The following is a 27,081-nucleotide window of genomic DNA, read 5'->3' as shown; positions in this document are numbered from 1 at the left end:
TGCAGAAACCAAGTTAAAGGAAAATATACCTCAAATTGTGTAAGTATCTGTGACAGTCTTGGGGTTTTGTTTTTCAGTGGTATTGGAACAGCAAGTAGGAGCAGTATGTTTGATAAATTTCAGTGTATAAAAAAATGAGGCTTTTGTTGTTCATGTTAATACTCTAATATTATTAATATTCTAATGAGAATAAGTGTGACTAATCATATAACTCTTATGGTATTTGAGATATAGTCTCCAAATAAGACTAAACAGCATTTCTAAACTCTAGGTTTTACTGTGGAACTATTAATACTGTTGGTTGACTTGACGTTATCATGTATATTTCTGGTGTTGAGAATAATTCTGAGTCAATAGTAATTTATAATTAAAAGTTAAAATTAATAATTAATTCAATAAATATTTTTGGTTAAGTGAATGAATATATCATGAAGTGGCATCTTTTGAAAATATTTGACAGACTTGAATCTGAACTTAAAGATCTTTAATTCATATTTCTAGTATTCTAAGCTCCTTGCATAGGATTCAAGGCTTAACCTAAGAGGCAGGTGGCTCAAGTGGAAAAGAATCCACCTGCCAACACAGGAGACGTGGGTTTGATCCCTGGATCAGGAGGATCCCCTGAAGGAGGAAATGGCAACCCACTCCAGTATTCTTGCCAGGATAATCCCATGGACAGAGGAGCTTGGCTACAGTCTATGGGGTCACAAAGAGTAGTGCACAACTTAAGGACTGAATACACACACACACACACAAGAGTCTTGCACTTTTCAAATAAGCTTTTCTTATGAAGTTGCTCCTGGTTTTGTCAGCTCTCAAGGGTAACATTGTGTAGTGGGAGGGGTAGTGCTATGTTGGGAAGATCACAGTTTGTGAGGGAAACAAACCTGGGCTTTGATCCCAGCTCTGCCATTTGTTACCTGTGTTCTCAGGGCAAGATAATTATCACCCTAGATATTGTGTTTTGCCATGTGTAAAAATAAGAATAATCATCTAAATCCTTAAACAACTAGTCACTAGACCTAACATATTGCTTGTTTAATAGCAGGCACTCAAAGTACTTAATTAGATGATTTACGAATCATTACTGTTATCAGACCAGGTTTGTTTTGCCCAATATACAGCAAGCCAAAATGCAGAGCTGCCTAGGTTTTCAAGAAAGAGAGCAGCTAAGTAAGGATATCAAGGAGCAAGTCTCAGAACCACCTCTCCAAAGGCAAGGGTTCAGAGTATTTATGCATGCATGCTAAGTTGCTTCAGTTGTGTCCAACTCTTTGCGACCCTATGGACTGTAGCCCACCAGGCTCTCATGTCCTTGGGATTTCCCAGGCATTAATACTGCAGCAGGTTGTCATGCCCTTCTCCAGGGGATCTTTCTGACCCAGGGATCAAACCTTTGTCTCCAGCATCTCCTGCATTGGCAGGCAGGTTCTTTACCACTAGCGCCATCTAGAGGTAGCTATGAAGTAAAGAATAAAGAAGCAGGGTTGTCTAAGGCATGGGGAGCCTGGGGAGCTTGGGGAAAGGGGACTGGAAAAAGGTGCAGTTAACTGTTCTACACAGGTGTAACTCAGCTCAGGCCTCTGTTTATTCAAAAATGAAGGCACTTAGCAGGATCTGAGGGTGGAGGTTTCAGCCCGTAGATGTCAAAATGTCATCCAGTGGACACTCGCACACGCCCAGTTGAAGGGTCAATGTTCCTATACTGTTCAACTCAAGCTAGACACAGCTGATTTCAAGTTCCTAGAAAGTGATTCCTAAGCATCTTATTGTTTAGGTGTGATGCCTCTTGAAGTACATGCAAGTCTTCTGTATACCTTGATTAATGAAGGCAGGCGAAATGGATATGACTAACGATTACCCACGGTTTTATTATTTTTGAACAAATAGCAAGTGAAAGACAAATGGCTGCAAAGTTCTAAACATTTTTCATTTTCTTGTTTTACCAGATGATGACTTTTTTCATGAACTCCCAGAAACCTTTCCATCTGACCCACCTGAACCTCTGCCACATTTCCTTATTGAGCCTGAAGAAGCTTATATTGTGAAGAATAAGCCTGTGAACCTGTATTGTAAAGCCAGCCCTGCCACCCAGATCTACTTCAAGTGCAATAGTGAATGGGTTCATCAGAAGGACCACATAGTAGATGAGAGAGTAGATGAAACTTCTGGTGAGTTTTCCATTGCATTTGCACTGCTGTTTAGGATTCACTTACTACTTTGATGTGTTGTCAATTATTGAAATTGAAAGTACAATGATTATCCTTTGGTAAAAAATTTTAAGGCAGTTTGGTTAAGATTTGGTGATATCATTCCCTGTATTGCAAAGTAAAATGTGATGAATAAATCTTGACTTGATTCCTGTTGAACCCTTTAGATTTAAGGCATGGTTTATACTTAAGAGGACTTCCTTGATGGCCCAGATAGTAAAGAATCTGCCTGCAATGCGGGAGCCTTGGGTTTGATCCCTGGTTTGGGAAGATATCCTGGAGACTGGAATGGCTCCCCACTTCAGTATTCTGGCCTGGAGAATTCCATAGACAGAGGAACCTGTGTTCTATAGTCCATGGGCTCACAAAGAGTCAGACACAAATGAGTGACTTTCACTTTTACTTTATACTTAAGAAATAATGAGAGTGAATAAACTGAATTATGGTAAATAAATACCTTAGTGAAAGATGCCTTTGAATTTCACTTGTGTTATCAAGTCTGGTGTCAGGCCTAAATATCCTGGGATCGAGGAATGTTTTCAATTAAGGATAAATTGTGCTTGTTTACCAGCCCACTCCAGTATTCTTGCTTGGAGAATCCCGTGGACAGAGGAGGCTGGTGGGCTGCTGTCCATAGGGTCGCACAGAGTTGGACACGACTGAAGCGACTTAGCAGCAGCAGTACTTGTTTACATGATTGTCAAGTGTTAATTCCCATGCGTAGTTTCCCCTTATATATTTTTAAACAATTTGTAGACGTTGTAGATTCAAACTATTTGTATCTAACTTACATCTGAAGATGAATCCTAATTACCTAACTCTTCGCTGAAGTTAAATTCAGGGTGATTGAGAAAAGTTATATCGGGTGTTCCACAAAGAAAAGCGGTAGATCTTGATTAGAGTATATTTGCTTCTCACATTGTTAAAACCCTGACTTTATTACTTTGTAAATATCATTCTTAATAGCAAAATACTAAAACCAAAGAGACGATGGAGTAGATCTTAATCAACTGTAGGATTTACATTGGCTATAAAGGGAACTTTCTTGATAGAAATTTCTTATTCCACAATAGGTAACTTAAGAGAGTTGTGGAAACCCCTAGAGTTGTTTCAAACTAGAGAATATATATATTTCTGCAGTGGTTCAAGAGTTTTTGCTCTCCAGCAGGGAAAATAACACTCTGAATTTTCACATCCCTTCCAGATTTGTGATTTTTTAAATAATATTAAGACATACATTTTAATAATTAAGATTTTGTTGATCAATATTTCCAAACTAAATTGTGACAAATATGATGAGTGGAAGCATTTAAATATCTTCATTTTCTTTCATAAATATCTCTATGTAACAAAATGAATACATGTTTTCAAAATTCAGTTGTAATTAATTCGTGTTTGTATCCAAAGGTTGGTTAATGAGGGGCAAGCAGTGACCAGCATTTGAAGGAAATCTTTGTTCAGTGTCTCTAACAACTAAGAGATATTAGGTGGTTGAACATAGACCATGAGAAGCCTGAGAAGAGGCATCTTTTAAAAAAGAAAAAGCTTGTGAGACATATACTTATATAACACAAGTGGTCTTAGAAAATTAGGTGGCAGCTCCACATAATTGTCAGTTTGTGAGTCAGTATGCTCACTGCATGCAAGCTGATGACTGTAGAAATAACTGAGTATCCAGCTATATGGTCTCTTCCTTCAGGGAATTGGTCTATTACACCTCTTGGTCTAATTACTCAGTAAATAGCTCCACCAGATGTCTTCAAAATCTCAAGAGAATTGAGTTTTATTTGTTTCAGCCCATTTATTTGTAAAGATTTCAAACACAGATTTTAATAGTAAGAGGAAAAAGAAATAAAATCACAAAACTAAAATGAGAGCCATAAACATACTTAGGCTTTTCTTTACTAGATTAATGAATATGCTTTTATAGGAAGATTATAAATAAAAACAAAATTGCTCTGATACTGAACAAGTCTAGCAGCCTCATACTCTTTTGGTTATGTGTGTTTATGTGTATTTTTTTAAAAGACAGTTCCTTTTCATAAAGCATTATATTTTTACCTCCACAGAAAATTAATTAATATTGCCTATACCAATGATTAAAAATACATCTTAAAGCAACTATAAATGAAAATATATGGTATGTTTTCATTCAAATTCAGGATGGGATAGATTAGAGCCGAGGAAAGATTTGGCAGCCTTAATACTTGCATAGTATTCATATTTGGAATGGAATGCTTTTTTGTTGTTTTTCCTTTTCATCCAAAACTATACAGGATAGCTAGCATCCAGGAGAGTGCATTACCTTTAAATATAGGAAAAGAGAGATATACCCACAGATACTAGTATCTTTTGATATTGTTCGTAACATAATTCATGTGTGCATGCTCAGTCGTGTCCTGCTCTCTGTGACCGCATGGACTGTAGCTCTCCAAGTTCATCTGTCCATGGGATTTCCAAGGCAAGAATACTGGAGTGGGTTGCCATTTCCTCTTCCAGAGGATCTTCCCCATTCAAGGATTAAGCCCAAGTCTCTTCCTTCTCCTGCTTGGTAGGTGAATTCTTTACCACTGAGCCCCCCGGGCGGTCATTTGGTGTTGTTCTTAACAGACTAGCCAATGCAATTAGATAAGATAAATAACTAAATAGTTGAAAATGATCATTTGGACAAATATGATTTTGTAGATCTAGAAAACTTATGCAGTTTCAAAGGAAAAAAAATTGAAAACCATTAAGAAAATATAGAGAAGTGGCTGATAAAAGATATACATAACCCATCAACTTTTATAAGTATAGTCAATTCAAATTATATTAAGCTAAAATATATCATTTACAATAACAATGTAAAAATGTAGATACAAAACTATCAAAAACTTGGAGAATTTTAGAAAGAGATTAAAATCTCCTCAGAGACCAAAATACAATGACTTGAATAAGTGGAAAGACATGTCTTGTTCCTAGATAAAAAGACAATAGTTTTAAATGTTTGCTATTATAAATGAATATTGTAATTAGCCTCCAACTAATGAAAATAATTGGGAAAAAATTAATGAATCCATAAAGTCATCAGCATTGTGTGAAAAATAATTTGTGAAAATAACTGGAAAAATTCTGAAATAGTGGCACAATAAAGAGATACCAGCTCTTTTTAACTGTGTCATGAGGCTAAAGAAGTTTGATAAGACACACACACAGAGAATAAGACACACAGATTAATGGACCCAAAATAGAAATCAGGAAATAAACATCTAAGGCATTTTATACTGTGATGGCAATAATTTCTAAATGCACAAGGTAGGCAGTTGGAAAAGTAAAATATAAATAAGTAAATAAATAAAGCTTGAGTTCTAGCTCATTCTTTAGAATAAAATAAATTCTGGATGTTAGGGTTAACATCATCATCATTGTTGTCATTGTAGTCATCACCATCATCACTAGGAGAAAATTCTGGTAATTTATTTATTGGTTGTTTGGTTTCAGTGGTGATCAAAGCTTTTCTAATGAAGAGAAAATCCAGAGGCCTTATAAGAAAGCATTATTTTATAAAAAATTAAACATTATTAAATTTACATAAAGCAAGAAAACCACAAAAACCAAGGGAGAGATATATACTAATCAAAGGGTTAATTTAGTTAATATACTACTAGCTCTTAAAATATTTTTAAGGAAATGATATGTATCCCAATAAAATTGAGGCGAGTTTAAAGATGGAGTTATAGGAAAAGAAATGTAAGTGGTAAATGCACATATAAGAAAATGTTGTCAAAATCAGAACAGTTGTTAGTGTACAGTGTTGATAAAGGAGTGGGATAGGGATATTTCATACTTTGTTGATGAGGTTGCAAATTGACATAATCGTTCAGAAGACCAATTTGAAAATATCTGTCAACATCTAAATGTATATACCTTTTTACTCAGTAACTACAAATTTAGAAACTGTCTGAAAATAAAATTCCTGATGAGCACAAAGACTTGTGTGCAAGGCCGTCCATTGCACCCTTGTTGAAGTTAGTGTATCAAGGGCGGCTCAGCTCTAGGATGGAATACTGCACTGCTTTGTAAAACAATGAGATTTGTGCACATGTGAAGGGGTAGAAAATTCTATCAGATAAAATTTGAAGTGAAAACCAAAATACACAACATTGCATGCAATATATGTCTTTATTATGTAAAAAGAGGATGCACATGTATTTGTCTACGCATTAGGATTTTCTGGAGAAACATACAAGCAGTTGACAGCTCAGAATTTGGGGCAGTAAGAGTTCTTCTTTTTATTGTTTGATTTTCATTCAATCCTCTGAATATATTATCTTCATGATAGATAATGAAATCCGAACTTTAAAGGCTCAAACTGCTTTATTGCAGCTCTTTGCCTGTTTTCATAAATCTGTAACCTATACACTACAGGGAGTAGAGAGATTTGTAGGCCTTCTTATATTAGAGCTCTTTGTTTACCATCTCTTTGCTCTTTGAGAACATTGTGAATGAAATTGAATTGCTTGGTTCAAACTTTGGGGGTTTTCCTCTGAAGTTAGTTTCATCTGCAACTTTGGTGCCCAGCTCTTTATTTAATACCGTTTGAGTATTATTTTGTTATGGGCCTTAGTGATTATTAATATCAAGAAATGTTAGATTACATTGTCTTGAAATATATTAGATATCAGAGAAATTTTCTGGGCATTTAAAAAATCAAACTGATTCTCAGATGGCAAGACAGAGAGAAGTCATTGCAAACAAGTTTGGTTTTCTGTAGGTATCTCCTCCTTAGACTGGCTTCCCTGGTAGCTCAGTGGTAAAGAACCTGCCTGCCAAGGCAGGAGACATGGGTTTGGTCTCTGGGTCGGGCAGATACCCTGGAGAAGGAAATGGAAACCCACTCCACTATTCTTGCCTGGAGAATCCCATGGACAGAGAAGCCTGATGGGCTCCAGTCCTGTGGGGTTGCAAAAGAATTGGACACTCCTTAGAGACTCAACAACAGCAACAACTACCTTAGAATAATGATACTTGAAATCCGATACATTGGAAATCAGATATATTGCCTTGTAACTAAGAAAAGCCAGCTGTATTCAGTAAGATCTCCATCAGAGGTACATTTTAATTGAAAAACTACAAAATAATAAAACAAAAAAAAAAAAAGCAAAAGTTTCTCTCCAACTAACAAAATTTTTTCTTTTAAATTATGAAGACATTAAATATGCTGAATTGCTCTGAAATAGTAAGTAAATGGTTATATTTATTCACTGAGCAAAGCTATTCCATAGATAATAAAATGCACTGATTAAAGATCATTCATTACTGTTACTGTTTGCTTTTCCATCATTTAAATCACATTTTCATTTCTTGCAAATATGTTATATAAGAAACGGAAAAGTGAAAAGCAGCATATATTAGGTGATTTAGAAATTTTGAATGTTGAGAAGCTCTTGATAATATAGTAATAAGCATCCGTGTTCCTTCAGGATTCCAAAGAAATCTTGATCTGCTCAAAATATTATGGTTACATTTTTATGAAAAGCTCAGGCTTGTCTGATTGGTTTTTATTTACTTGAAACCTTTTCTACCCTTGTTTCCATGGTGCCTAAGATTCACCATTGGAAAGTAAACATTTCCCCTCTATGAAGAAGCAAGGGAGTTTAGAAACCTAAGCCGTAGGTTCTCCCTTTTCATCTATAATTATTCTCTCATTAGCAGAATGTTATCAATAGGACCAACATGACAACAATGCAAAGCATTTCAAGCTTTATACTGAATGCCATGAATTATGTCATTTAGTCATCACAGCAATCTTATGATATAACCTTGGGATTCTCCTTTTGCATATGAGAAAACTGAGGCTCAGCAGGATAAAGAAACCAATTTGCAGTTGCATAGCTAAGAGGTGACAGTCAAGATATGAGCTCAGGACTGTCTAATTCCAAAGGTTTTGCTCTTGACCTGTACTCAGTGTCTCCCTGAACACTTCTGCAACTTTGTACACAGAACTAAGTTAAACAAAAAAAAATCCATGTAAAACAATTATCCATTTTCTCAGGAAAGAAAATCTGGTTCTCAATGTCAGCTAAACACTTATCTTTCATGCTTTTCATCTCCTTTCTGGTCTTGTGTCAAGTTTTTTATATGTGGCCCTTTGTGGTTCTTTAGTAATCAAGATGGTGCTTAGGATTTGATTATTTTTATTTGTGAAGGTATTTAACATTTGACCAAATAGCATAAAATAGAAAGAATTTCAGTTGGTGAGCAGAAGATGAGCCCTTTTTTTTTAACAGGAAAAAAAAAGAAGTTGATGAAACTACATGGACACAAATTTAAGTGGATTACCTTTACTCAAAATAGAGCTTTCAAAAAATATACTGTGCTCACTCAGGTCCTGCAAGAGTGGCACAGCTGCAGAATTCTTTCTCCTTTTTTATTCTTATTTTAGTTACCTCTTTTTTGCATTCCATCAGCAAAAACAGAAATCGCAACTTCACCCCTTACTCCAGCAGCCAAAGTGGTCATTAAAAAACAGTTAATTCCTCCTCAGAATTCTCCCCAAAACATCCTTCTGTTTTTAATTCTTGCTGCTACTCCCCTAGTAGAGTCTTTACTTATATACCTCTTACATTATTTAATTAGCCTCCTACACCTTCTTGGTGTCAGCCTTTTTCCTCAGCAATCCATTCTCTAGCTAGTTATAGGCCTAAAGAATAGACCCAAGTGTTTATATCATTTCATTTTTGTAAATATATGTCTTTCCTTTGTCCATGGACAAAGCATATCCTCCTTGCTCATGTATTCAAAAGCGTTAGTACAGTCTGTTCCTAATCAAACTTTATAGCCTTATTTTAATAGTTTCTCCCCCACCACATGCCCTGTATACTAGGGCAGCTTGTTTTTTCCTCTTAAACTGTGTTCAGTAAACCACTAGTGTCTTGTAAGTGCTATTTGAGAAAAAGAAAACAAAAAATAAACAAGGCTTTGCAGTCAAATAATTTAGGAAGCACTGCAATAATTATATTCCCCTTTTGGAGAAAATATAAAGAATATTTGCATGTAGAAGTCCCAGTAAAAGCTCTGAAGTGGAAAAACATTTTTGAACCTCATATTATTTGGTAGCTTAACTCTTTTTCTCAGAATCTCTGTTAAAATATCATGAAAAGGGACTTCCCTGGTGGTCCAGTGGTTAAGAATCCGCCTTGCAATGCAGGGGATGTGGGTTCAATCCCTGGTGGGGGAACTAAGATCCCACAGGCCACAGAGCAACTAAGCTGGCGCTTCAACTGAGCCTACACCTCACAACTAGAGAGTCCGTGTGCCACAAGGAAAGCGCCTGCATGACTCAATTAAGACCTGACACAGCAAACTAAACTAAATCAATAAATACTTTTTAAAGTATCAGAGAACTTAACCTCAGACTAGGACATGATTTCGAAAATGCAACTCATACATTTTCAAAGGGAAATTATGTAGACTTTGTTTATAATTTTATTAAATCAGTCCAAACACTCTACATTTTTGTGCCTTAGGATCATAGAAGCTTTATTTCAGTGAGTAAATTCAGTGAATTATTGGCATGCTTCTCATTAAGTCATATTAAAGTGAATGTAGTCAGATTTCCGTTATCATAACTTAACGGTCCTACTTATATAGAACTTTAGGAAATAAGTCTGGCCACTTCCTGGCCTACTCCTAATTTTGGATATTTGAAATGGACAGTTAGCACTTTTCCTTTCCCAAATTCTCTGTCCTCTTCAGTCTAAACATTATGAGCTGAAGAGTAAGCTCCATGAATTCAGGGATTATGTCTATCTCTTTTGCTATTCTAGTTCCATGCTTAACTTGCTGTTAGGTGCTTAGTAGGTGCTCAATAAGTATGTGTTGTGTGACACAGTGTTTCTTTATACCGTACTTTGGGCTTCCCAGGAGGCGCTGCTGCTGCTGCTGCTAAGTTGCATCAGTCGTGTCCGACTCTGCGTGACCCCGTAGACGGCAGCCCACCAGGCTCCCCTGTCCCTGGGACTCTCCAGGCAAGAACACTGGAGTGGGTTCCAGGTGGCACTCCTGGTTAAGAACTCACCTGCCAGTGCTGGAGTCCTAAGGAATGTGGGTTAGATCCCTGGGTCAGAAAGATCCCCTGGAGGGGAGATGGCAGCCCACTCCAGTATTCTTGCCTGGAGAATCCCATGGACAGAGAGCTGGAGGGCTGCAGCCCATGGGGTTGCAAAGAGTCAGAAACAACTGAAGCGACTTACACATACGGTACTTTCCCCATTCCACCTCTGTTAAAATCCTACTCATTCTTAAAGAAGTGTCTCTAAAGTAATATCATAGATGAGTATTTCTATAAAACCCCAAGTCATAGCATACACATGTCCACACTTCACTTATTTGTGCTTCCATTTTCATTATACTCATAAATGTAAATGTATACTAGGGTAAACCATATAAAGTTATCAATATTCATTTAGAGGTACAAAATAGTTTCTTATACTTTGATATCATATATTATTTATGGTATATTTATATACTCACATAAATATGAATATGTGTATATATATATATAATCTCTGTTTTTTCAGCTGGATTAGAATAGTACAGTAGGGCCTGTTTTGTAAAACTTTGTCTTTTATAAAGTTTATAATACATGGCATTAACACAGAAGATGACAAATAAAAGCTTATTCTGTGGGATTGTAGCCATTCATCTTACTAAATTTGGATAACTGAAATGTAGTGAGACATACTGATGATGTTTTTATTTGGAATACTTCATGAATAGACAATCTGAGAAATGCATAAAGCATAATCTTCTGTAAGAGTAGTGTGATTACATGTAGTGTGATTACTCATATATGTAGTGTGACTATTCTTATATATAATGTGACTTTACACATTAAATACACACATCAAATCGATGTTATTCTCTGTACAAAATAATTATTCTAAACTTAGTTCTCATATGCTGGGAAAGATTGAAGGCAGGAGGAGAAGAGGATGATAGAGGATGCGATGGTTGGTTTGCTGGCATCACTGACTCAGTGGACATGAGTTTGAGCAAGCTGCAGGAGTTGGTGATGGACAGGGAAGCCTGGGGTGCTGCAGTCCATGGGGTCGCAGAACCAGACACAACTGAGTGACTGAACTGGCTGAACTGAGTTCTCATTAATAGAGTGAATATTTTCTAAAGGATGTTAGGTGCACTTCGTTTAAATTTTGGTAAATGATGCATGAAATTTGGAAGCCCTGTTTGAATTTTATTCCATATTTTTAAATTTTATTCAGTGGAAATACTGCCTTTACAAGAATAGAGCTTTTAAATTTGTAATATGTTTGTATGTCAATGAAGGTAAATGATTCTGAAATATAAATCAATTGTTTTTATTTGATTTCCTTCTCAGAGGTCCTTCTCTCAATACTGGAAACTAACAATTTTCCTTTTTGGTATGAGACCAGCCCCAAAGTTAAAATAGAAAATTGGCAAGAATCCATGTAGTACCTTGAGGCTTTTCCACTGAGTCAATCTGATAACTTGGCAAGAAAGTAGTTACCAGTCAGTGATAACAGAATAGTGATTGTCCCCAAATATATACTTTCTCTTATTCTTCTTTTGTTAGTGCTCACAATTGATTTATCTTAATTTCACATTGACATTGTCTTTAAACAACTGGACTCATGTGGCCAACATAATCCCAGCTGCGCTTGCAAAAGTTGGTTGATCTGAGTTCCAGAACTTGGATCGTAGTTGCTTTCGTTTTGTTCTCGCATGAAAATGGTCTTGGCTGAGTGATTTGGGCTCTCACTGTATATGAACTTGGCTTTTGTTGCCATCATTTTCCTGACTTACAAACAGAAGTGAATACTTGAAAAATTTGGGGCTACATGTTTAGATTCCTTTGTTTCTAATGTCATTGTCATGAAGTTTTTACTGTTGTTCTGTGTTTTATAATTCCAGTATTTGCAAATATCAGTTTTATAGATTCTTCACATACTGCAAAATGTCCTGACTACACCATATTTATAGAACTATATAATTTTAATTTAGCTTTATCCCATGGGGAAGATTTTTCACATTTGAGTTACATACTGTATAGAATAAAGTAACACCAGTATTTTTTAAAACAGATACAGCCCAGAACATGATTACAAAGGAAAAGCATAAACACATCACACCTTTCAATGCAGTTTTAGCTAGCTGTGTTTCACTAGAAAAAACAGAAATTTTCTAAAATTATATGCAGTGAGAGTTTTAATGTAATGAATACAAAGGAATTCTCCCCTGCCAATTAATACTTAGGGCAAGGTTACTTGTAATGCATTACTCCTTTTTCTTGCTACAACTAAGATGAAAGCATTGATTAATATAGTGTAATCAAGAATACGCATATAAGTAGATATATAAGTACAAACATATGCATATGTGTCTGAGTGTGTCTGTGTATACGCCTTTGTAAATTTTGAGAAAATTGAACGCTACCCACCCCTAGGCTCACATAGAAACTGCAGTAAGAAACAGAGTCCAAGGGCCATTCTTTACTAGATTACTTGCAACTCAAACAGGGCATTTCAGGAGCAAAACTAGTAATTGTGTTGCTGTAGCAATTCTGCCATGTGCCCGGCAACCATATATTTCCATAGCTTAGAGTTTTAATATGCCCACTTCAAAGTCAGAATAGCACAAGTGTTAAAAGCCATAATGTATTTTTAATCTAACCTTTGGCTAATATATGTGAAGGCTTTAAAAAGTTTGTCCCTTACTTTAATGGGAAGGAACATAATTAACAAGAATCCTGGATTTATTATCTTAAGAAAGTTTAAGAAACAATTTCAGCTTAAAAAGAGAGTTAGTTTCCTAAATAGCATGGATTTCTCTCAAAATTTAGCTGTCCTTGTTTGGTGTCTGTACCTATTGTGCTAAATATAAATAAACCTGGTTCATAATTATGCAATAACTACCCAGGTTGTTGTCCTTATTCTGTGATGTCACAAATTGTTACCTGTTCTATTTGAGGCTCTGAATCTATCGCTAAATCTTCCTGTCTGATGTTCTCCCAATAAATGGCTCAAAATTTTCTTTCTCCTCACCCCAAATCTTCGGGGCATTTTAAAAAACAGAATAGAGATTTTTTTAGTTTAAAATGCTACAATAACAGTGAGTAGTGTGTGCATGCTCACTCACTCAGTTATATCCTGTAGACTGTACCCCACCAGGCTCCTCTGTGCATGGGATTCTCCAAGCAAAAATACTAGAGTGGGTTGCCACTTCCTTCTCCTGGGGATCTTTCAGACCCAGGGATCGAACCCAAGTGTTTTAGGACTCTTGCATTGCAGGCAGATTCTTTACCACTGGGCTGCCAATTACCTAATGCTAAAACTTGAGGAGAGAGTCCTTTGCTTGCTCTGGAGTCTTTATACACTTCTTACCCAAATACCATCAATCCAGAGTCATCTCTTAGCTAGAGATTTGCAGAGCCCCCTTGGGGATACCTGTTGAAATAACTACTCTTGCCAACTCCTCTGAAAAGTACTATTTGGTTATACAAAACCAGCATGTATAACATGAGAACTACAATTAGCAAAATATTAGAATCTGGCAAAAAATGCAAGTGTAGCACACAGAAGTATTAATACCTAACAGTGAAAAACAGTTAAGGTTAGGGAAGTCTTGGACTCATTCCTAATTTCACTGAGAGTTCAATCTGATTTTAAAAATCTGTTTTGAAAGAAATCTCCAAGAAAGTGAAAGCAAGAACAACAAGGACCTATTAGGGCGTTTGGCTGTCAACTTGGGCTACATTTGACAATCACCAGTGGGGGATTTTGGAAAATACCTATGTCCTGGCCTCACCCCCAGAGAGAATGGTTTAATTGGAAACAGGGCATAGCCTTTTCTTTGTTTGCTTGTTTTAAGCTCACTAGTAATGCTAATGTACAACCACGCTTGAAAACTGGACATGATAAAACACCCTTGTGAAAATGTAGCATAGAGGAGGTACATAGACTTTCTGTTCGAAAACCATGACCCAGATACGTGGTGCTGTAACTAGAGATAAAACTAAGACCTGATGTGCTGAAGGAGATCACAGTCTAGACAGGAGAAAATAGAAGAGGGTAAAGAGAGAGTGAAAAAAGATGTGCTTTACCATTTGCTTAGGTTCTCCTTTCATTTTGAGAATAAATTCATGAAACCCCTTGATATTTCCCTGGTATAGAGTTACATGGTAGAGAGCCCCTGCTTTCTTCAATATCCTTTTGCCTGTCTCTGCCTATTAAACTTCTCAGGCTGAGAGATAGCAGCCTCCTGAGGGAAGAGGGGGAACTCTAGGGCTTGAGTGAATTAAAATTTAGCTGGAAAAACCCAGGGGAATGGTCTGTACAAGGCAATTCCAGGAATGGCAGGGAATGAATGACATGTCTCTTTTTATAGCTACAGCCTTGATGATCCCAGACAATGATGCCCTCTGTATGAAATGATGTTAGTGACTAAAAGCCTACCTCCCCACACCCATTCCATGGGGCATTTGTGAAGCCAGAAAAACACCGCATGGCAGACAGCTTTTCCTCACCTTTTTGCTCCATCAGATTCTTGAGTCAACGCTTTGAATGTAGAGACAGAGAGTGAATGCCCTTAGTCATTGCATTAGTTTCCTAGGGCTGCCACGATAAATTAGTATGAAATTCATAGCTTAAGACAATAGAAATGTGAAAGCGTTAGTCTCTCAGACCTGTCGTGTCCGACTCTTTCGACCCCATGGACTGTAGCCCACCAGGCTCATCTGTCATGGGATTCTCCAGGCAAGAATACTGGAGTGGGTAGCCATTCCCTTCTCCAGGGAATCTTCCAGACCCAAGGGCTGAACCCGGGTCTGCTGCATTGCAGACAGATTCTTTACCATCTGAGCCACCTGGAAAGCTCAGAAATGTATTCTTTTACACTTTCAGAAACTAGGAGTCCGAAATCAAGCAAAGCCATACTCCCTCTGGGGACTCTAGAGGAAAATCTGTTCCTCGTCTCTTCCAATTCCTGCTGGGGGCCTTGGCATTCCTGGGGTTGTGGCCCCATTATTTAATCTCTGCCTCTGTCTTCACATCACTTTCTCTTTGTCTTCTCTGTATGTCTCTTATAAAGGCATTTAAAACTAGATTTAGGGCCCACCTGGATAATTTGTGGTATCAAAATCCTTAATTTAGTTATATCTGCGAAGACCCTCTTACCAAATAAAGTAACATTCACTTGTTCTGGGGATTCATATGTGGACATAAGTTTGTTAGGGGCCACCATTTACTATAGTCACTAAACATCTGTCAAGAAAAAATCACTTTATGTGACAGTTCCAAAGAGCAGCAGACCTTAAAAGACAGCACACCAAGGAAATATATAGATGGCAAGTAAGCATATGAAAAGATGCTCCATGTCGTATGTCATCAGGGAAATGCAAATTGAAACAATGAGATGCCACTATGAATCTATTCAAATGGCCAGCATTCAGAACACTGCAACACCAATGCTGGCAAAAATGTCGAACAACATGCACTCTTATTTATTTATGGTTGGAAAGTAAAATGGTACAGCCACTTGGAAGGCAATTTGGCAGTTGTTTTACAAAACAAAGCATACTCTTACCATATGACATAGCCACCGCACTCCTTGATATTTACCTAAAGGAGTTGAAAACTTATGTCCACAAAAAACATGGATGTTCATAGCAACTTTATTCATAATTGCCAAGACTTGGAAGCAATCCAGATGTCCTTCAGTAGGTGAATGGATAAATAAACTTTAGCCCATCCATACAATAGAATATTATTCAGTGTTAAAAAAAAAAAAAAGCTTTCATGTCATGAGAAGATATGGAGGAATTTTAAATGCGTATTGCTAAGTGAAAAAAATCAATCTAGGGACTTGCTTGGTGGTCCAGTGGCTAAGACTCAATGCTCCCAGTGAAGGGGAAAATGAAAGTGAAGTTTCTCAGCTGTGGCCAACTCTGTGACCCCATGGACTGTAGCCTGCCCTACTCCTCTGTCCATGGGATTTTCCAGGCAAGAATACTGTAGTGGGTTACCATTTCCTTCTCCAGGGGATCTTCCCAACCCAGGGATTGAACCCAGGTCTCCCACAATGCAGGCAGACTCCTTACCATCTGAGCCACCAGGGAAGGGGGCCCAGGTTCAATTCCTGGTCAGGGAGCTAGATCTCACATGCCACCACTAAGAGTTTGCATGCTGCAACTAAAGATCTCTCATGCTGCTGCGAAGATCAGAGATTCAGAATGCCACAACTAAGACCTAGAGCAGACAAATAAATACATTTTTAAATTAAAATTAAGAAAAGAGGTTAATCTGAAAATGCTTCATGGAAGATGTCAACTATTTAACACTGAGAAAAAGGAAAACAATGGAGACAGTGGGGCTTCCCAGGTGGTGCCTCGTGGTAAAGAACCCACCTGCCAAAGCAGGTTAGATGTAAGAGATGGGGGTTCAATCCATCAGGAAGATCCCCGGAGGAGGGCACGGCAACCCACTCCAGCATTCTTGTCTGGAGAATCCTATGGACTGAGAAGCCTGGCGGGCTGCAGTCCATAGCGTTGCACAGAGTTGGACATGACTGAAGCAACTTAGCACACACATGGAGACAGTAGAAAAAAATAGTGGTTGTCAGGGGAGGGAGGGATGAATAGGTGGAGCACAGGATTTTTAGGTCAGTGGAACTACACTGTATCACACTATAACAATGGATACATATTAATACATTTGTCCAAATCCATGGAATATACAGCTGTGGACTTTGGGTGATGATATGTCAATGTAGGCTCATCAGTTGTAAAAAAACAAAAATGTACTACTCTGGTGAGGAGTGTTATAATAGGGAAGGCCATGCATGTGTGGGAGCAGGGCATATATGAGAAATTTCTGTACCTTTCTTTCAATTTTGCAGGGAACCTAAAACTGTTCTATAAAATTTTATTAAATCCCATGACCAAAAAAGGCCATGACAGTGGAGACATGAGTAGGGATGGTGGGGGCTGAAAGAGAAGGCATTTTCCTGGCTGTCTTCCCTCATTTAGTCAGTGTTTCTAAGTCAACTGTACATGTAACTGACAATGAAAGCATTTCCTCATGTTCTTTATCAGCTTTCTGAAGCTTCCCCCAATCTGCTCCGCTGTGTTGTGGGCCAGATGCAGGGAAAGAGATGCACAACCAGGCTCCTGCATCCTCACTTCCCTTGTGCCTAGCATCCTTGCCAGCCTCTGTGCTCTAACAGTCGGCCTGTCTCACGGAGACCTAAAAATTCTCACAGCCATGTTTCTCATGAAAGTTCTTTCCCCTTAGAGTTGCCAAAACTAAATCGAAATAGCCAACTCAGCCAAAAGAGTTGCACTTGATAATCTTCTACACACACACACACACACTTTTGCTTGGCCCAGCAACACAATGGGAATGTAAACACGTTGTTAATGCAGTCGCTCTCAGTTGGCTTCCCAGATGGCTTAAGTTCAATAGATTTTTCCCCCTGATTTCCTCAGCTTCTCCTAGCACGTGCTAATCAGCCATTATGCCTTTTCCTGCACATTGAGATTCATCTGCAGCTACTAAACTGCTTCCAAAGTGCTTCAATTTTGCATGAGTGCTTAGCTGGGGACTGGGGACATTACCCAGTGCTGAAGGCCCAGATCATTAGAAAGAGCATGTAAATCCTCTGAACCAGAAATAAAAAGTGCAGAGCTTTCCTTTGTGAAGTCCCAACTGCAGCTTTATGTAAAACATGAACCTTTGGTAAGATTTTTTGTGTTTCCTTTTACTTTCTCAATTTTAATTTCGCTTTTTTTTTTTTTAACTTTGGCATATGTGTTCTCATTTTTTTAAACACAAATTTACTTCATAGTCAGGAACATGTGCTGTCATTATTTCTCTTCTTAGGATACCAGAGCCCTCTTCACTTTTAATAATGATGGAACTTCAAAGTATTGCTAAGGGATCACCCACATGATAGAATTTTTAAAACAAACCTGAAACCAGCTTTGAGGGAATGGGTTGAGATTTATGAGACATGTGCTGGGGACATCAATCTATATTATTTAAGTATAGATGTAGGAAATGTACAGATATTGGGTTATGGAGAAGGGTTAGGGTAAGACTCAAAAGGGAATTATGAAAAGATTAATGAGAAAGAGGTGATTGTGTTCCTCTCACTTTTCAATAGGTGCAGCCCCTATATATTATTACCTAAAGGTCTTATTTGTGTTTTTCAAGGTGAACTATTTTTATCTCTACTTGATCTATGTTTCCATCTCTGCTGTCCTCCCTGCCTGCTTGTCAGACCATCTCACCACAAATTAGAAGCAAGCATGTAGTCAGCTGGAGCAGTGCCTATGAGAGGGCGGCAGAGTAGGATTGGGACGCTGAGAGCCCTGCAGTTCTGCCTGCTGTGGGGCTGGGCCCCTGATCTAAGCCTGTGGAGCTGTGACAGAAGCATTTGTGATGGGAAGGTTCACTCTCCACCCTCATTCGGTGTATCTTTTGCAGTAGAATTTTGTGAACATTTATGAGAACATTTTACATTTTTGTCAATAGTATATCCATTCAAGAGTAATAAACCAGGCTCCTTTTACATGACTGCTCTGTAACTATTTCTCTTTTTCCATAACAGCTCAGTCTATCTTGCTTTCAAGATTCTGATGAGATACATTTATGATGAGATACAGCAGTTCACTATTTATCACTAAACATGTTTCCAAGGACATTTATTAACCACTGATTTATTCAATGCTATATTTGCCAGTGGAATCTGACAAAAATGTGACTAAATGGGCTTATAATAGTGTATGAAGTAAGTGCATTCCAACTTGGAAGTAAAAAGAAAGTACTAGATGGATGATATGCATGTAAATAAACATAGCGCTGAAAGGTGCATATGTATACTGTCTGTATAACATACACACTTTATGCTGAAGCCCACTTTTGTTTGTCAGCATGTTGTATGTATCCTTTAGACTGAATGGTCCAGTCCATTAATTTAATTTTACTAAAAACATAGCTAATCATGAAAATGCTATCATCTTTATTAGTGTTATCATCACAAAATATTGTTTGTTGTGATTCCACACCTATGTCACTGAACCGCACGTGTCAAATAGCCAGCATTCCTGTTCTCCCACAGAGATTGTTTATCCACTAGCGTATGTAGCCTTTGAAGGGAATACATTTATAAGAGAAAGGAAAAAGAACAAAACTTTGCCTGGAGATATGAACAGACACATGATTGAAGCTGTTTGTTCAGTTGGCAGTATTATACAGTTACATAAATATCTCAGGGAATCGGAGCTTGTGGTGGGAAGCAGTTATGTTTCCTTCTTTCCTGTTCTTTGTGGGGATAGTGCAGAATGGACATGAAGACATTACAAATTATACACAGCATTCAGAATCAGGCATTATTTTTACATTATTTCAAGTTTTAGTTTCCATATCTCTTGTGAAAACATCAAAATAAGATGTTGGACTGTAAAAAAATTGTAACAGTCACTAAACATTATAACCTAGATTTTCACATCAATGTCAATATTTTTTTAGAAATAGCACTTTGAAAAACTACAAGCATACCATGTGAAAACATTTTTGTTACATAAGAAGCAAATTATACTCTTTTATAGCATTTGGGGCATAATATTAATATCACATTCAGGTATTTGAGAAAAAATTAATAGAAATTCTTCTCTATGTATACAACAGTTGAGTTCAGTTCAGTCACTCAGTCATGACTAACTCTTTGCGACCCCGTGAACTGCAGCACGCCAGGCTTCCCTGTCCATCACCAACTACCAGAGTCCACCCAAACCCATGACCATTGAGTTGGGGATACCATCCAACCATCTCATCCTCTGTCGTCCCCTTCTCCTCCTGCACTCAATCTTTCCCAGCATCAGGGTCTTTTCAAATGCATCAGCTCTTCGCATCAGGTGGCCAAAGTATTGGAGTTTCAGCTTCAACATGAGTCCTACCAATGAACACCCAGGACTGATCTCCTTTGGATGTACTCCTTTAGATCTCCTTGCAGTCCAAGGTACTCTCAAGAGTCTTCTCCAGCATTAATTAGTTAATAGTTAATTAATAGTTACTTAGTTAATAATTAATAGTTTAAGAGCATTAATTCTTCTGCACTCAGCTTTCTTTATAGTCCACCTCTCACATCCATACATGACCAAGGGAAAAACCATAGCCTTGACCAGACAGACACTGTTGACAAAGTGATGTCTCTGCGTTTTTAATATGCTATCTATGTTGGTCATAACTTTCCTTCCAAGGAGGAAGCGTCTTTTAATTTCATTGCTGCAATCACAATCTGCAATGATTTTGGAGTCCAGAAAAATAAAGTCAGCCACTGTTTCCACTATTTCCCCATCTTTCTGCCATGAAGTGATGAGACCGATGCCATGATCTTAGTTTTCTGAATGTTGAGCTTTAAGCCAACCTTTTCACTCTCCTCTTTCACTGTCATCAAGAGGCTCTTTAGTTCTTCACTTTCTGCCACAAGGGTGGTGTCATCTGCATATCTGAGGTTATTGATATTTCTCCTGGCAATCTTGATTCCAGCTTGTGCTACATCCAGACCAGCGTTTCTCATGATATGCTCTGCATATAAGTTAAATAAGCAGGGTGACAATATACAGCCTTGACTTACTCCTTTTCCTATTTGGAACCAGTCTGTTATTCCATATCCAGTTCTAACTGTTGCTTCCTGACCTGTATACAGGTTTCTCAAGAGGCAGGTCAGGTGATCTGGTATTACCATCTCTTTCAGAATTTTCCACAGTTTATTGTGATCCACACAAAGGCTTTGGCATAGTCAATAAAGCAGAAATAGATGTTTTCCTGGAACTCATTTGCTTTTTTCGATAATCCAGCAGATGTTGGCAATTTGATCTCTGGTTCCTCTCCCTTTTCTAAAACAAGTTTGAGCATCTGGAAGTTCTCATCACGTATTGCTGTAGCCTGGCTTGGAGAATATTGGGGATTATTTTACTAGCGTGTGAGATGAGTGCAATTGTGCAGTAGTTTGAGCATTCTTTGGCATTGCCTTTCTTTGGGATTGGAATGAAAACGGACCTTTTCCAGCCCTGTGGCCACTGCAGAGTTTTCCAAATTTGCTTGCATATTGAGTGCAGCACTTTCACAGCATCATCTTTTAGGATTTGAGATAGCTCAACTGGAATTCCATCACCTCCACTCAAGCTTTGTTCATTGGGATGCTTCCTAAGGCCCACTTGACTTCACATTCCAAGATGTCTGGCTCTAGGTGAGTGATCACACCATCGTTCTCATCTGGGTCGTGAAGATCTTTTTTGTATAGTTCTTTGTATTCTTGCCACCTCTGCTTAACATCTTCTGCTTCTATTAGGTCCATACCATTTCTATCCTTTATTGAGCCCATCTTTGCATGAAATGTTCCCTTGGTATCTCTAACTTTCTTGAAGAAAATGGTTTCTAAGGCAAACAATTCAATATCACAGTAATCCAAGTCTGTGCCCCAACCAGTAATGCTGAAGAAGCTGAAGTTGAACGGTGCTATGAACACCTTCTAGAATTAACACCCCAAAAAGATGTCCTTTTCATTATTTGGCACTGGAATGCAAAATCAGGAAGTCAAGAAATACCTGGAGTAGCACGCAAATTTGGTCTAGGAGTAAAGAATGAAGCAGGGCAAAGGCTAGTAGAGTTTTGCCAAGAGAATGCACTGGTCATAGCAAACACCCTCTTCCAACAACACAAGAGAAGACTCTACACATGGACATCACCAGATGGTCACCACCAAAATCAGATTGATTATATTCTTTGCAGCCAAAGATGGAGAAGCTCTATACAGTCAGCAAAAACAAGACCGGGAGCTGACTGTGGCTCAGATCATGAACTCCTTGTGGCCAAATTCAGACTTAAAGAAAGTAGGGAAAACCACTAGATCATTCAGATATGACCTAAATCAAATCCCTTATGATTATACAGTGGAAGTGAGAAATAGGTTCAAGGGATTAGATCTGATAGACACAGTTTCTGAAGAACTATGGACAGAAGTTTGTGACATTGTACAGGAGGCAGTGATCAAGACCATCCCCAGGAAAAAGAAATGCAAAATGGTTATCTGAGGAGACCTTATAAATAGCTGTGAAAAGAAGAGAAGCAAAAGGCAAAAGGGAAAAGGAAAGACATACCCATTTGAATGCAGAGTTCCAAAGAATAGCAAGGAGAGATAAGAAACCCTTCCTTAGTGATGATAGTCAAGATACGTGACAATGAAAGTGAGTTCGCTCAGTCCTGTCTGACTCTTTGTGACCCCATGGACTGTCACCCTGCTTATTTAACTTATATGCGGAGTACATCATGAGAAATGGTGAACTGGATGAAGCACAAGCTGGAATCAAGATTGCCAGGAGAGATATCAATAACCTCAGATATGCAGATGACATCACCATTATGGCAGAAAGCAAAGAAGAACTAAAGAGCCTCTTGATAAAAGTGAAAGAGGAGAGTGAAAAAGTTGGCTTAAAGCTCAACATTCAGAAAATTAAGATCATGGCATCTGGTCCCATCACTTCATGGCAAATTGATGAAGGAACAGTGGAAACAGTGACAGACTATTTTTCTGGGCTCCAAAATCACTGCAAATAGTGACTGCAGCCATGAAATTAAAAGACACTTGCTCCTTGGAAGAAAAGTTATGACCAACCTCGACAACATATTAAAAAGCAGAGACATTGCTTTGCCAACAAAGGTCCGTCTAGTCAAGGCTATGGTTTTTCCAGTAGTCATATATGGATATGAGAGGTGGACTATAAAGAAAGCTGAGTGCTGAAGAATTGATGCTTCTGAACTGTGGTGTTGGAGAAGACTCTTAAGAGTCCCTTGGACTGCAAGGAGATCAAACCAGTCACTCCTAAAGAAATCAGTCCAAATAGTCATTGGAAGGACTGATGTAGAAGCTGAAACTCCAATACTTTGGTTACCTGATGCAAAGAGCTGACTCATTTGAAAAGACCCTGATGCTGGGAAAGGTTGAAGGCAGGAGGAGAAGAGGTTGACAGAGGATGAGATGGTTGGATGGTATCACCGACTCAACGGACATGAGTTTGAGTAAACTCTGAGAGTTGGTGATGGACAGGGAGGCCTGGCGTGCTGCAGTCCATGGTATAGCCAAGAGTCAGACACAACTGAGCGACTGAACTGGACTGTTGCCTACCAGGCTCCTCTGTCCATGGGATTTTCAAGGCAAGAGTGCTGGAGTGGGTTGCTATTTCCTTCTCCAGGGGATCTTCCCAACCCAGGAATCAAACCCAGGATGATAGCCAAGCGATGGCTAAAATCAGGTCTTCTTCCTTTTGGTCTAGAATTCTATATTTTCTACATTTAGCTCTTTCTGTCAATAAAATCTTTCATACCATAGAAAACAACGATCCAAATTTCATTTGACTTGATAACTATAAGTATTCAATATTACTGCTGATTTCTTAAAAATTTCTTAAAAAGTTAAAGAAAACTTTCTTTAGAATTCAATTTCTTGTTTTCCTGTTGAAGGAGCTTATCAGTTATATTGTAGAAGGACATCTAATACTCATTTCCTATTCTTTCCTTCCTGGGCACAGAGGAGCACTACAGGTCCTGCATTCTTGCCATGCAACTTGGCCTAGTGAATCTTCTCGTCCATGGGCTATGAGTGAGTTTTGTGAACTTCTAAGCCAAGCCTTTTAAGAGCAGGTGTGAGCTCTGTGCCCTCTTCTCCTTACTAGGGGACCCTAGCCATGGCCTAAAAGATGTAGGTGCCAATAGATGCAGCCTGGATTACTAAGAAAGCTGAGATAAAATAGCTGCCTTGCAGACTTCTGTGATGGAAAATAGATTTTAATTTTGTAAAGCCTCTGAAATGGGAGACATTGTTTAGTATACAGCATGACATAAACTATTTAGCTTCTAAAGTTACGTTAGGCTAGTCTTGTGTTAAGGTCTTACTCTGCTAAGAGTTTTACATGTATCACCTTATATAATCATTAAAATAACCCACTAAGAAAGTGTTATTGAGTGAGGTAGAGGGGTTTTCTGAAAGTCCTACATTTGGTCACTGGAGGAGCTAGAATTTGAACCAAGTACTTCACCAAAGATCATACCCTCAATTAAGTTAATTGCCAAGGATTAATTAAACTCTAAGATTTTACTGGCCTACCTGTAGCAGTATTGTCCTCTGGAATTCTATGTTTGATGAACCTTTGGTTTATAAAAGGTTTGAATCAAAAACTAAGTCTATGCAACTTAGAATCAGCAGAAGATCAAAGAGACATTCTCTATAGAAAAAAAAGAAAAAAATTTAAAAGTGCTTTATGCTTATTTTCATTATTGTATTAAATCATCCTTCCTTTGGAATAGCAAAAGAAATATTTGAGGCAAGAATCTCAGTATATATAAAAATATTTTGGAAATATCAGAACAGTTATTTCTCAGTTAGAATTAAAAAGTTAAAATTGAAAATTGGTGTTTCAGCCCAAGTTGAATACATACTGCTAGCTTGGAAATATGAAATGCTAGTATTTTTCACCTCTACTTAGAATTTCACAAGTTAAATTTTTTCCTTCTTTTTATAAATTGATTCCTTCTCACATACTGGATTTTTTTTCTTTTCTTTTTTAAGGATAAGGAAAAGGGATCCCATTGGTGCATGCATGTGTTCTCAGTCATTTCAGTCATGTTAGACTCTTTCGATCCCATGGACTATAACCTGCCAGGCTTCTCTGTTCATGGAATTCTCCAGGCAAGAATACCAGAGTGGATTGCCATGCCCTCCTCCAGGGGATCTTCCCGACCCAGGGATCAAACCCACGTCTCCTGCAGTGGCAGGTGGATTCTTTACCCACTGAGCCACCTGGGAAGCTCATCTCATTGGTACTTGCTCTGTATTTACTCAGCTCTTACTGGAGACTCAACAACTTTGGAGGCTCTAAAAAGCATTACAGTAACTCCACTTTTGTTCCCCATTGTTAGTGCAATTACCAAAGGACATTCAAAACTTAAATCAAAGTTGTGTCTGAGTGTGTCTTTCTGGCTAGGATAGGAGGTACAACTGCCACCATGACGGAAAGTTCCTTTCCTCTAAGATATAAGGGGACACAACCACATATCTTTTAAATAAATATATCATAGTGTCCCAGGGGAAATATTCTCTCATTAATTCAACTAATATTTATTGCATACCTACAATGTGTGCCAAGGATTATTCTAGACCACAGCAATATCAGATAGCAAACAAAAATTTCTACCCTAATGGAACTCACATCCCAGTTGGAAAGTGAAGAAAGACTAGAGAAGATGTAGTTAAGTTCAATTTTAAGTCTTCTCTAAATAGTGAATGGTTGCTCAGAGTCCTTGTTTCACCTGGTGGTAGGATAGGGATGTAAGTGATGCCTAATGGGTGAGCTATGCGAGTTCCTTGGTTACAGAAACCAGTAGACTCTTCACTTACCCATCAGGGTAGCTCCACTCTATCTGTGCTCTGATATAATAGGGACCTTGGGGCTGAGTAGAGTCCTAGGTGACTGGGCTGAAGGACAGGAAACTTAAAGGCCAATCACTAGAACTTGTTCCTGCTGTTCAAATTCCATTTCTAAATAATCATAGCGACATCTACATTGCCCTGGACAGTTGACATCCCCACCCAGACTGAACTCTCCCAACTCTGTTGAAAATTTCCCAAACCAGCCATGTCTTTCTCATCTGGGTTTGTAACTAACACAATTTCCAGTTAGGGTGTTCTTCATCTCTCTTAAGACTATGTTAGTACTTCCAGTGATAATTTTGTTAATAAAACATAGTTTTATTCTCAGTTGTTATTGTTTTATAGTTTAAAAGAATTTTATTAATTTCAAGAACTTTTGTAGCTGTTATATAAATTCTTAACTTCATTTTACAAGTTAGGAAACCAAGGCTTGATGAATTTAAGATTTTCCAAATGTCAAATAGTACATGCTGAGCAGGAATTTATTCTCTTAACTAAATAAATCACTAAGTGGCTGTGTATTAGACAAGTATTTAAAAAAATGTCTTAAAGGGCTTCCCAGATGGCACTAGTTGTAAAGAACCTGCCTTCCAATTCAGAAGACTTGAGATATAAGTTCAATCCCTGGGTTGGGAAGATCCCCTGGAGTAGGAAAATGGCAACACACTCCAGGATTCTTGCCTGGAAAATTGCATGGACAGAGGAGCTATAGTTCACGGAGTCACAAAGAATCAAGACACAACTGAAGTGACTTAGCACAGAAAGTATATGTCCAACCCTTCAGTTTTAATAATAATTGTCTTGCGTGAGTTGAATTTTTCCAAAAAAGTGAGCATTTTTTATTTTATTTTAAAGTTTTTTTTTTTTTTAAGAAAATAAATGGACTGCTTTTAAAATAAATAAGTAGCTGTCCCCAGTAACCTACATGTGAACTCTGGAGTGGTGATCACTCCAGAGGTGATAGCACTTAATGCTTGTTTCTAAATCATGTGGGATAAGAAAACAAATGAAAGCCTGATGGTAGGACTGATTTTTATTCTGAATATATGTGCCTGATTTTTATTGTCAGGCTGTTTTCAGAGGGTCACCAAGAATATTGCTTTTAACACATGATTAATGACTTCATGTAAGATCATAGATCTGAAAACAAATTTTGTAATGGTAATTAAAATTAAAATTATGAAAATTCAATTTAAGTAAATCAGATTAGTTTTCTTTATTAGTAAGGCCATATTAATCTCTCTAAAGCAGATGTCATTTTTAAAATGTCATTCACCACTGTAGAATTTTCACAAGCTCCTCCATAAGACAGTCTTCTCTAGTTGCCATACATGGCTCTCCAGGAATCTCTCTTCTGGTCTTATTT

At 37.9% G+C, this 27,081-nt stretch overlaps 1 protein-coding gene across 2 annotated transcripts in view; it reads left to right on the top strand.

Moving 5' to 3' along the window:
* UNC5C (unc-5 netrin receptor C) overlaps positions 1–27,081 on the top strand; it is a 397,240-nt gene that overhangs the window by 219,198 nt on the left and 150,961 nt on the right. For both annotated transcript variants that reach the window (XM_070452160.1, XM_070452159.1), the window contains exon 2: positions 1,950–2,171. In XM_070452160.1, coding sequence (XP_070308261.1) covers positions 1,950–2,171 — 222 coding nt within the window. The remainder of the gene's footprint in view (positions 1–1,949; positions 2,172–27,081) is intronic.

The sequence above is a fragment of the Odocoileus virginianus genome, chromosome 21, assembly GCF_023699985.2.
Source record: "Odocoileus virginianus isolate 20LAN1187 ecotype Illinois chromosome 21, Ovbor_1.2, whole genome shotgun sequence".
NCBI lineage: Eukaryota > Metazoa > Chordata > Mammalia > Artiodactyla > Cervidae > Odocoileus > Odocoileus virginianus.
The sequence above is the reverse complement of the archived record's forward strand: the minus strand, read 5'-3'. Positions and strand labels throughout refer to the sequence as shown.